We start from the raw sequence: 12,657 nt of genomic DNA, 5'->3' as shown, positions 1-12,657 counted from the left end.
TCTCCTTTAGCAGCTGTAGCCAGTCAGCAGCCTGTCCATGTTGTCCACCCTCACACACACACACACACACACACAGACACACACATACACACAGACACACACACACAGTAACAGCAGGCCATGTACGAGGAGAACAGAGTGAAGGACACAGCACCTCCACACTTTTACTCCCCGCAGTTTGACCCAACACCACGTGTAATATAAATGTGTGGGGGGTGAACAGAGTGAAGACACTGAATATGTGTTATTTTATATGTTCTTCACAGAAAATGAGCAAAGGACACGGAACCTGGGGTTGAAATAATAATAAATCGCAAAATTCCTTCTTTTGGTAAACACTGAAAATGGGTCCCACAGACCTGAACACCACACAAGGGTTATGATCAGCTAGATTTTAATGATTTAACTGTTTAGGCACATTGCACTTATTTACACTATCAACTGCTTAATTCAAAGTAGGTTACTCAGTATGTACTGAAGAAGTACTGAAAAACGTACTCGTTCTGAAAAAACGTTATCGATGGATTTCCACTTGCCTTTTATGGTCTGTATGAAACAGGGAGTTGTAAATAACCTCTGCTCTGATTGTCTGCTCTGCATTGCGCCTCAATCAAAAAGCAGCCCAGGATGAAACACTTCTAAGGCCCTTACACACCAAACACACAGCAAATAAATGATGTGAAAATGTGAAATATTTGGACACGTTTTTTTGACGTAATGTGATTTTTGTAATTTCACTGCATATTCCGAAAAAACGCATTTGGGGTGCATATGCGCTAATTAATTTATTGCTGTCTGAATAAATTGTACTTGATGTATAAAAGCCTTAATTTGAACACAAATGTCTGGGGCTCACCTGCTGTAAGCTAAATAGGTGAATATAGACAAATGGATTTTGTGGTATTGGAAAAATACTGAACACTGAAATCGGCTGTTTTTGCTCAGCTTTCACATGTGAGCCGTTTGAGTTGGTCAGTGAATAATACCTTTGTACAAATTTAAGTGTAGTTCAGAAAAGAGAGGAAAATACAGTTTTCTGTGATATGGGCCCTTTAAAGACCTTATCTAGTGAGGACACAATGAGGAACTGTAGGGGGAAAGGCCTGCATGTTTCAGCACGTACGCTGTTACCACAGCACAACAGCTGCCCAGCTCCAGGAAGGGCCTCATCCATGGACACTCTGGTCCCTAGGCCTTATCAGTTCTGGGGGGACGTGCAGTCACTCCAAATCTGTGGCACCCTCTCATGCCAGACTCTGTGTACAGACTCTTAGTTTGATACCACTGTCAGCCCTTCATTTCTAAATGGTCACACAATAATATGGTAAAAATGGGGACTACATAAGTGTTAACTTGGTGACACTTCATTATAGGGGAACATAATAATAAAATACCCTTCTAATTAGCTTATTAAACCTCATTAAGCCAACAGTGTTTAACTGGCTTCTTATTACTACCTTATTGAGCAGTAATTAGGGTTAATTTTTCCAGAGGATGCTAAAATGCAGTGTGCCTGCGCTGATGTGAGTCACTCTGCAAAGGCATGTCATAGGTCTTCATGTATGGCGCAAAGGATCCAAAAGAAGGTCCAGCTTTATGTGTAGGTCTCAAATGCAAAATCAACATTATCCTGATGAAGATATGATGACAATAGATAATTCACATACATCCTCAGAAGACACGTTTTCACCAAGTTTTGACTCTGAAGTTTTGACTTCACCAAGTTCTCTTTGAATACTCTTCAAAGCGCTTGCAAAAAGCAGATTCATCCGCTTAGGGAAGCGGTCCAAAGCACAACCAATGTTATGAAATGTTCTTTCACACGTTACATGCAATTACACATTTCAACCAGAGAGGTGGAGTCTTATAGTGCAGCTTACATAGTGCAGCTTTCACCCTTATCAAGCCATTAGCTGGTAACTATCTTATCCAGCCAATAATGCTAATAAACTGGCTGCCCATTACTACATTCTGAAGCAGCCACCAGGGTTAAATTAAGCATTTTAGAGCACTTGTAATGTTCTTATTAAGTCTTATTGAGACTGAGTCAAGACAGAGACCAGGATTGGATGAGGCCGAGTCAAGACCAAGGCAAAGCAGATTTGAAATTGCTTACACAAACAAAACATTGTATCTCCACTTTTTTCTTTTTTCAGTTTTTGGCATAAATTGAAAACGCCTGTTGTCCTTTGAATTGTGCGTATATTTTATGTTGATCGGACTATAAGAAACGGCCCAAAATGACTTCGGAAAAAGTCTGGTTCCATTGACTTACATTAAAAATAAAGTATGTTTTTTTCTTCTCCTGTAAAGTTATTATTTTGGAGATACGAGGTTTTTTTGTGACAGCAGAGATATGCATTTTACATGATAGATATCATAACACACACACACACATTTTCTAAGCTGCTAATCCTCCTGGGTTGCGGGGAGTGCTGGAGCCTATCCCATCGGTCATCGGGCGGAAAGCAGGCTACACCCTGGACAGGTCGCCAGTCCATCGCAAGGCAGATATCATAACAATACCTTAATAAATAATACTGCCCTATCAACTTAGTTCTTAGTCAAACTGTGCATTTTGACTTTGGATGCAAATGATGGCTAATTACCAACTACTGGCTTGATAAGGCTAAATCAGAGCATTAACATCATGTGCTCTGTAACATGCTTATTTCACCCAGTTACTGTTTAATAATGTACTAAAAAAAGCAACCAGTTAATTATCAACTACTAAAACATAATAAGCATGTTATTTATCTCATCCATGTAAAATATGAATTTTACATGGATGAGATAAATTTCTATGAATGAAGAATGCCCAAGCATTTCAAATTCCATCATTTATTAAATGGATATGGCTTTACATAAAGTGAAACAACTTTAGGTAAGGAAAATACAGTTCATAGTTTTTTCATACAGTTTTACAACATGTCTGGGAAAAGGTGCTATTCTAATCAAAAGTCTTCTTAGGTAACACTGAACCTCACTTTCAAAGAGACAAAAGAGAGCTCTTGGTGGGTTTCGGTAATGTAAGCAGCCTCTGAAACAGAGAAGAATAAATAAAAAGGTATAGAGAAGATCGTCTCACGCAGGAAAAACAAGACATTTCGCAGGAACATTCCTGTTAGTCATGACATCCACAGCCATGCATGTGCGAGAACCAAAAGCGGGGAGGGAGTGTCTTACAAGCATTCCTTTCCCCCTGCACTGTGACACATCAAATGCAGCTTCACACATTCCTGTATGCTGCTGTACAAACAGTGACACATAGTGAAAGAGCAGTAAGTCCGAGGAAATGTAGTGTAAAATATGAAGAATGTCTGTACGATACTAAGCAAGCATGAATTAAAAAGAACAAGACAGAAATATGATGCGGGCCTGCTGAAAAGCAAGCTAAGTTCACTGATCAGACCTGTCTGAGAACTGTCCGAGCATGGCCTAATATTCTAACAAGCACGCTTGATTGAAATCCCTCTGTCCACAACCTTGCAGCCTACTACGTCACTCAAGCAGAACTATACCCAATCAAGGAGAATCAGGACTGTAGAACATTCATACAATCTTATCAGAAGTTTCACCACCAGATAAGCCACATTCACAGGTGGTGATGGAAGAGTAGATTTCAATGTTTTCTAACAGGACGAAAATGAAACTATAAGCCCAGAGACGCACGCTAAATTATACCAGCTTTTCTATGGGATGTGCAATGTTATGTTAGCACAAAGGTGGCGTACATTCACTTTTCAACAAAAAGCAAAGGTGAAGCACAACGACAAGCCTTGGAATGGGTGAGGGTAAAAGTTTAGGGGTTCTCAAAGTTGGGGTTGGCATTCATGAAGCTGGTATAATCCTCACTGAAAAGCATTTACTATAAAATGAGACACACTGGAGCCTAAGGTCACCATTCAGGTAAGCATTGGCTAACGGGCTATAACACTGAGGGGCCCCCCAGAGTCATGGAGCTCCAGCCAATATCACTGGGTTGAGGTGGAGTGACAACCCAGAACTAATCATCCAACATCAGTAGCTGACCTCACTAAAGTTCTTGTACTGAATGCAATCAAATCCTCACGCCGATGTTCCAATAGCTATTGTAAGGCCTTCACAGGAGAGCAGAAGCTAAGTAAATGCCATATTAATATCAATGATTTCAGGAGAAACAATGGATGAGCAGATGTCTACAAATGTTTAGACATATAATGTAGTTCAGGTCACTTTGCCATGCAGACGAACGCCACTACCCTCTCGGCAGTGCAATGCAGTAAATGTGTACAGAAAACTGCTCGTGCTGTCGTGCTGAGCAAAGCATCATGTGACCGTGCAGGTGATCACCTCAATTCTGTCATGACTCAGAGCATATCAGGAGTGGACACAGTAGACGAGTCAAGAAAGACTACAAGTGAAGGACAGGAAAGAGAAGGGAAATGAATGCAAGCATATGTATGTGAACTGGCTATAGAGTTAAGGCATAAACCACAGTGCAGCAAACAGTTCTGCAACAGAAGCTTCCAACTATGTAGGAAAAATACATGCATTTTGAGCATTTCATGTCATTCTATGGCATCGTTTTTTTGCTATTAACGGTACTGTACAAAAGTCAGAATCCATCCTTTATTTATTTAATTTCCAGTCAAAACAGTCAATAAGTAAAGTTGTTCATCAAAAGATATTTCTGAGATGATCAGACATGATTCACTTGCATAAATAAGGGGAAAGTCAAAGGAAAATCAGTGGAAAAACAGGAGTTTCCAAAAAAGTGGAGTTCAGAAATGATTAAATACTGTAGATAAAATGGGACTCCTAACAACCATGTGAGATCTGGTGGGTGGACCACCAACACTGTCACCATCAGATGAACAGTACTAAATCCTTTTATCTTTGAGAGAGAGGAGAAAATCCAGCTCTACTCTGGATAACCTGCACAAAGTAGAAAAAATGTAACCAACTCCTAAGACTGAACTCTGGAGGTGTGGAAAAATATCCCTGTAGATTTCTTTGAGAAACTAAAAGCAAGTCTTCTAAAGAGAATGGAAGCTGTAATAAAGGCAATGAGTGGACACACCAACTGGTGATAATTTTATCATATTTAGTTCTTGAAGCTTTTATGTATTTTTTCTGACACTGAAAACCTTACACTCAATGGCTTCTGGTTTTGACTGGAATTTACGTAAAATAAGGGTGGTCTCTGATTTTGCGCAATAGTATATTTGTGTTAAAAACACTCGCGCTACAATCAGATCAAATCACACAAAGGCACACAACTGAACATCTGTGAGGAAGAGAACATCACAAAATAAACCTTCCAGTGTAAAGAAATACATTTTCTCCTTATAAAACCAACCATGCCACTGCCTTACTGATCTCCTTGAGGAGTTTCACTTTAAAAATGTTCAGTGCATGTAGACGTACATTGTCGGTGCACTTTAAAGCAGATCTATACCACTGTGTTTTAATATAGGTAAAAAAACATTTGTTTCTAAAGTCTTTTGCTTAATCAGGCAAAGATGAAGATCCAGTGACTTAAAGGTACGCACTCCACTTTGCACTGCGTTTATTGCATTCATTATACTCTTCGTACTAATAGTACAAGAGTGTTTATCATGATATCTGTGACGTGCTTTGTAGTTATGGCCATTTCATTGCACAAATCTGGTTTTGAGAAATTGAATCAAATTACCAGCTGTGTGCCACGTCTCTAAACCTGCTTCAATCTGTAAACGCTATTGATAACGAATGGCACATATGTGAGCATATATGTATATATTCTGTACTTCCTAAAGGAATAGCTCGGCAAAAATCAAATTTATGCAATTTTCTACTTAGCCCAGATGTGGTTGATCAGCCAAGACATGTATGTCCAAATTTAGCTTCTTTTGTTTAGTGCCGGAGAGACTAACTTTGCTCATCTCATCATTTCCATTAATAACTTGAAGGCTGAAACCTGAAGGTTGACGGTTGGATTGACTAAATAATTAATTAACTGTTGTACCAGGCATGTTTATCTGCTGGCAACAACGTGCTGCTCCCAGACTGAGCATATGACTTACAAAGGATCAATAAAGAATAACACAACTTCGCTCAAACTGCATCCAGATCTTCACTGAAGTCGCATAGGCTTGGCAATGTGTTTCAGGACACCATATTAACTAATACTTCACCATGTAGCTGAATGCAGTAGGCAGCCACTTCAGAGAACAGACGTTGTGCCGAAGTCAAACTCTGCCGCAGAATTCCCCTTCACATACACGCATCATCTTCAGCTCAAAAATTCAAGATTAATGCTTATTTAAATCCCAAATGTAATATATAGTGTCCATATCGCTGCTGTCGGAAGAAAACCTCGTATGTCCATTTTTGGTGTTTTTCAGTTCTTGCGATAATTTGAAAATACCTGGAAAATTACTTGGAAAAAAGTCTGGTTCCATTGACTTACATTAAAAGTAAAGTAGGTTTTTTCCTTCTCCTGTAAAGTTACCATTTTGGAGATACAAGGTTTTCTTCCAACAACAGCGATATGCCTGTGTGATGTGCAGGTGCAAAGAGGAGGCAGAAATCGGCATAATGGCTCCAGTGCTAAACTAAAAAAGCCAAAATTAAACGCCAAATGTGTCTTGGCTGATTGACTACGTCCGACATAAGTGAAATTTAAAATTAAGTTTTTTTTCGCCGAACCATTTCTTAAACAAACACCAAACTCATAGAAAAAGTTAATATCTATTGTTATAAATAGGTTCAATTTAATGTCAGGCATGTAAAACCACTTCTACCGAACATTTGATTCTAATAGAAGGTGTAAACTTTTGATATCAGTGTGCGGGATTGTGAGATAGGCTTACGTGACAGCACCCTGTTTGGTTTGGCAGTTTCATTGCACGTGACCACAGGCACAGCAGATTGCTGTTTGTGGCTAACTCAGTCTAGTTTAGTAAACTTGCAGTGTCCACACAAAAAAAAATATTAATAATTACCTTACAAAACATGCAAAAAAACAACCCCACCCCCCTCCCGTATTGGCATATGTTCAGACAGCTCACTTTTTAAAGTGCTTATAGTTTGGTTTTCTAATTTTTTTCCTTTCTTGCCCTCTTCATTTTTAACATTTTGAGAAACTAAATCTGCTTTAACTGGAGAGAAGCAATGAAAAATAGCTGGAATGGTTCCAAGACCAGTTGTTCAACTTGTCCAAACTCCAGGGCAATGAAAACAAGTGACAATTTGGAGTCACCTCAAGTACATGCAGTACATCATGCGATCACTTTTCACTGTGAAAAAAAGTTCTTATTCTGTTCAAGAGGCCAGCTGTTCTCAGCTGACCTTTGTCAGTTATCAAATACATCAAATCTGTGAATTTTGAAAAGTCATTATATTTCACGACTCGAAGCCAAAGTATGGGCAGAACCTAGAGAATGCCAGAAGGGCTTCTCTGAGGGCCTACATTAACAGCAAGAGGGCCACGTGCTGCTCCAGCCACTCCTGCAGGGTCTGCAGGTTTAGAGGGTGGCCTCGGCCTGCAGCTGCAGCAGGAGCTCATGCATGGCCACCAGCAGGGGCAGGCCCACGCTCAGCAGCTCGTACAGGAAGGCATAGTCCTCTGCATTGTCCCTGAGGTGTCGGCCCCCGTCCCGCACTTTCCCACCCAGCCAGTTAGCCACACGACGAGGCATGGCACACACAGTCCGGCTCACGTGCAGAGACCAGTGCAGACTTCTCTTCAACACAGAGGTCAGGGTACCTGGAGACTGCCTCAGAGAAGTCTCTACACCAGCAGGACTGGGCCTAGTGCTGGGGTGGACGGCGCCTTTGGGTGGCTGAAGAGGGGGAAAAGTAATAAAGACACTGTCAGACTATTATTTTTTCCTTTAATGAAAAGCACACATGAACTGAGCGCAGAGTGACCGATATGGTGAATGCTTACCATATGTGTATCAAATATTCCACCGCACTTCACGAATTTACGCTGAGAGAAATGGAGTTTGCAGTACAGCTTCCCTGTGACAGCAAAAACAGTCACACATCAGTGCACACAAAACAGTAGGAGGTGGCAATATGACAATACTTTATCATGACTGCGTCACAAACTATGTCTCAATACGCTTCATGTCATATAAAATACAAAATTGAATGAAGACTACAAACCCAAAATCTTTACTAAAGTCGTACCTCCTTCTCCTTCCAACATAACTTCAATATGCTGGTGATTTCTGGCATTTATGCTATATTAATTAATGTATTTATCTAAAGCAATGGTGTGCTCAGCTACTTTCATGCTTAAAACAAGCCTTCATACGCTTCCAAATCCTTAAATAATGGTCCTCGCCACATTTATCTCCAAAATATTGACAGTCACTGCTAACGCAGTACCAAAAAACCTCATAACTTCCATATAAGAATGATGAGATAAATGAGTTTTGTTAAATTCAGTAAATGAACAGTAATTGTGCATTAAAATGTTCACAAGTGAGTTTTCTGTAGAGGACATGTCAACCTGTTTTCACTTCCAAACTTTTGCTGTGAAACTGTATTTAAGATTTAAATATTGAACATAAATCCTAGCAGTCATTTTTGGTGCATCAGTAATAAAAGTGTGTGGGCTTAGGTTCACTGGGCCCTATCACAGCGCTGCTCTTTGGCTACTGCATTCTATCTGTTCCAACTTGTTCACAAACCTGAGAAAAACAAAAAATCCTGAAGCATATCGTGAAACTGTCTTCAAGTATTGTGCCTTACTGTCCATCTTTACAAGTGCGCTAACCTTCTTCATTGGTTTGTTTCTGGTATTAAAGGCATCAAAATACAAAATAGAAGCACTAAACTTCAGCAAACACTAATGTGATCAAAAGTTGACGAGTAAACATACCCTGCTCCGAGTCGAAAGCGTGTCCACCCTGGCTTAGGGGAGCGCTACAGGTGTCACAGCGGAAACACTCACTATGGAAGAAGAGCCCCTCAGCTCTCAGACGCTCCGCCATGTACACACGCTTCTTACATGCATGACACACATCACCCAAGCTCTGGGGGAAATCCCTCCGCAAGGAAGCCTGAGAAGCAGAGTGAAAACACCAGTCAGAATCATAAGAATCAGACAGCAGGGTGGGAATGTACAGAAGTATTTGAGCAGTTTTGGAACGATGGCCATACTGTGGGCTGCTGTGGAACAAATAAGGTTCAAAAGATTTTGTGCCAGCGGATTTCCTTTAAAAAAGATGAAATTAAATGCTCACATATGTTTAAATAATAAGCTAAGATGAAGTGAAATTTCCATCATGACTCATAGAGGCTACTTACTGGCAGATCACAAAAATCTAAAAAATGTAATACTGAACCATTTTCATACTTAATTCCAGAAGCCAGAATCTCTTACAATCTCATGCAACCTTACTTCTGGAAGCAGGTTCTTTCTACCTTCGTTTTGAAAATAAATTCAAAAATTAAATAAAAAAAGGAAATGCATGTTTTGCATGTTTGCAGATGCAGAGTTACTAAAACATATTTAACATATATTTTAAAATGAATTTAGAATAGGCTGCTTAAGCATCTTAGTTTCCACATACAAACTGTACGTACTTGGGAGTGAATAATTTTGGGAGTAAATAACTTTGCATTGTTTACATGTAACATCAAATTCTTTAATTCAATTCCATTTTCCATGATGTTGACCCTTTAATACAAGCCAACAACCAAGCCGAGAGGAGCCCAGGTCTGCACGTTGCGGCTTACCGGCGAGCCTGAGCAGGCGGATTTTGGCCTGTGATCGTTCTCATAGAGGGTGAGCAGTGTCTCAGCCCGCGCTCCTACGACCAGAGACACCTTCCCCACAGTGCGCTATCAGGCCCACAGCACCAAGGAAAAGGCAGGAGGAGAAAAGGCAGAGTGGGAGGAGAGGAGTAGAGAGATTTATGAGAGCATGAGAAACTGGAGGAGAATGTGTAAAAAAGACAGGACGGAGCCAGATAAGATGCCTCATCAGACATGATACCTCACTTGTTCCGTCTTTTCACCATGCAGTAGTTTGAATGAACCTTATCTGATACGGATTTGAAAAGGCAGGCTGCATGTTTTTCAAGTTATAAAAACAACAGTGTTGCTCAGAATTCTTGTGGTATTTTATAGCAGACTGGACTGTTTTCCTTATTGAGGGACAGTTATGCAATGATCATTTTGTACGGCAGGCGAAGCTCACAGCAGGCTGAAAACTGAAACGGGTTCCGTTAGCAAAGGGAAAAGTGGTTCGGGTCAGACATCTGGCAGGGGAGGGGAGGACCGTGAGGAATGCATGCTCGGCGCGGTCAGTGGAGACGGCGGAGTGTTTCAGCGCCTACTGTGGGCTCCTCTTGCTTTGTTAGATTACGAATTTGCCACAAAGGCAGAACGGCCCGTCCCTCAAGAGAGAACTGCTGGGACCAGCCCACCAAGAGTCATCTCAGAAATACGGGAGCATGCCAGCACCTCCAAAACAAGCACATAGCACAGGCAAATGCGTCAGTGACTAACATGCTCTTGGAATTCAGAGTAATCGTGTATGTTTCAACAGGCATCTTCAGATACCTGCTTGGAACTGTGTGAGTCTTCCTTTGACGGAGAGACTTCCGTTTGTTTTCTTAGAGAGAAATAAGTAGTGCTGCTGCTGCTATGCTGAAAGTATAAATGACATGTTTCAGTGTTGTCCTACCCAAGCATTTAACATAGATTAAGATGAGTCTTTAATCTACTAATGTATTGAATTTATATTTTTTCTTTATCCATTGGCAAGAAAACAAACTCTATCATACTGAAATTCCACGATCCAAGTTTAGCAGTTATTTTGGCCAAGATCTATTCAAAGAAAACTCACATGTGAGTTATTCTGTGTTTCTCCTTGGGTTTCTGTTTTAGAAAGCCGCGTCCCTAAATGCTGGGGTTTGCTAGAAACACAACTACAAGCAAGGAGATATGAAATATAAATGGTCGATGAAAGCCACCTAATTTGAATGTCACTGTAGACACAAAAAACACACACAGAGGACACAGTGAAGGTGGGGGTGAGTTTAATACCTGGATGGAAATGAAGATGTGTAAGCAGCAATGCATTCTGGGGGAGGGTATGGTAGGGGTAATGCTGAGCTGGAATGAGAAGGGTTTGCAGCAGTAGGGTAAGTCTGTTCAGAGCAGATTACAGATAAACAGATTAGGAGAGGAAGCAGCTTCAGCTTAGCATATGAAGGCAAAGATAAAGGTTTTAGATACAGCTCTGTTGGGTGGTCTTCCTCTGTTTTGGGTTTGCGCATTGTTTAGTACAGAAGGAAGTGTCTGTAAGTGTCTGTAAGAAGCCACCAGGGCTGAACGATATTGGGAAAAACAGTGGAATGTTATAGGTTTGTTATTAAAAAACAAAAAAGATTTAAAAGCTTACACAGATAAACTGTTCCTAAATGGAGCTTAACTGTCACATAACATGTAGGCTACGTTCACATTACCAGGCTGAAGTGGCACAAATCCGATTCTTTGCCCCTATGTGACTCAGATCTGATGTTTTCAGGGCTGTGTGGACACGCAAATCTGATCTTTTCAAATCCAACCTGAGCCACTTTCATATGTGGTCCTAGATCGGATACGTATCAGATTTGTGGCCATGCGACCTTAATGTGACGCTCAGATCGGAATTCATGTGCTCTTTTTTCCACTGCGCGTGCGCCATCATTCAGCGTTACCATGGCAACAGCGCCGAACAGAAGTTAAAGCCTGTAAACGGTGGAAAAGCAGCTCATCTCACCTTTTTCTCCTTCGTCTTGCTCTAATAACGAAGCTGAGAGCTGATCAGAGTTAATTATCTTCTCAGCGAAGCTCGTTCTGCTCATTAGTTTGTGCTGATAATGCACGTGATTCATTCACGTAACGTCACTGAGTAGGATGTGCTCATGCGGGTCATTTCAGGACGCTGGTTTGTTCACATTAATGACACATCTGAATCACTTACCTAAACGAGTGTGAACCGTTGTGTCCAAGAGACTGGATTTGAGCAATGAGGCTTGTATAGCAGGGCTGTATAGCAAGTATGGCCCAAGGGTCACAGTTGGCCCATATAGATGTTTGATTTGGTCCAATAAAAAGTTACCCTAACCCCACTTCCTCTCCCAATGAGAGAACAAACATATACCTCTTATTCTATGGTTCTTGCTTTACTTTTAAATTGTGTTTTTAAAGTATTTTATAAAAAAATACAATGTAATGTACTATTTGAAACCTGCATATCTTTTTTATTTGAACACTGTTTTGTCTTTCTGGCCCTCAGCTCACCACAAATGTTCCACTTTTGCCTCAAGACAAAAAGTTTGGGCACTCCTGGTTTAATAGGATACGTAAGGCAGTAATTCAGGCTACACAATGTGTTACATTGCAGCATACTGACATATAAGATGCCTTCCAATATACTGAAAACACATTACTGAATGCCTGATATGATGTAATTATACTGGTCTTATTTTTGACTACGTCTTTATGTTTACTGAATGATGTGAATGTCTTGATTCCACCGAACACCCAAAGAACATCTACGATTGGTCAGGATGCACACAACACACAGTAAAACATTCAGCGATGGTTATGGTCTCATCTGTCAGTGTTGCTAAGCCCAAAGTCACAATAATAATTAAGGATCCACATATCGTGCAGCATTTGACT

General features: G+C 40.6%; 1 protein-coding gene across 19 annotated transcripts in view; it reads right to left on the bottom strand.

Moving 5' to 3' along the window:
* Positions 1-2,832: 2,832 nt before the first annotated feature.
* The window catches only part of mical2a (microtubule associated monooxygenase, calponin and LIM domain containing 2a), a 60,155-nt gene continuing 50,330 nt past the window's right edge, over positions 2,833-12,657 (bottom strand). For 7 of the 19 annotated variants that reach the window (XM_036586301.1, XM_036586304.1, XM_036586309.1 and 4 more), the window contains 7 exons: positions 11,032-11,135; positions 10,832-10,913; positions 10,546-10,632; positions 9,718-9,822; positions 8,858-9,038; positions 7,916-7,989; positions 6,418-7,808 (listed from right to left, as the gene is read on the bottom strand). In XM_036586301.1, the coding sequence (XP_036442194.1) occupies positions 7,491-7,808; positions 7,916-7,989; positions 8,858-9,038; positions 9,718-9,822; positions 10,546-10,632; positions 10,832-10,913; positions 11,032-11,135 (951 nt within the window). In that variant the 3' untranslated portion in view covers positions 6,418-7,490. Of the gene's footprint in view, positions 4,394-6,417; positions 7,809-7,915; positions 7,990-8,857; positions 9,039-9,717; positions 9,823-10,545; positions 10,914-11,031; positions 11,136-12,657 lie in introns of those variants that run through there. The other 12 variants (XM_036586314.1, XM_036586317.1, XM_036586319.1 and 9 more) reach the window with 9 other exon arrangements.

This window comes from Colossoma macropomum, unplaced genomic scaffold (genome assembly GCF_904425465.1).
Source record: "Colossoma macropomum unplaced genomic scaffold, Colossoma_macropomum, whole genome shotgun sequence".
NCBI classification, from domain to species: Eukaryota; Metazoa; Chordata; class Actinopteri; order Characiformes; family Serrasalmidae; genus Colossoma; species Colossoma macropomum.
This window is presented reverse-complemented; position numbering and strand designations above follow the sequence as displayed.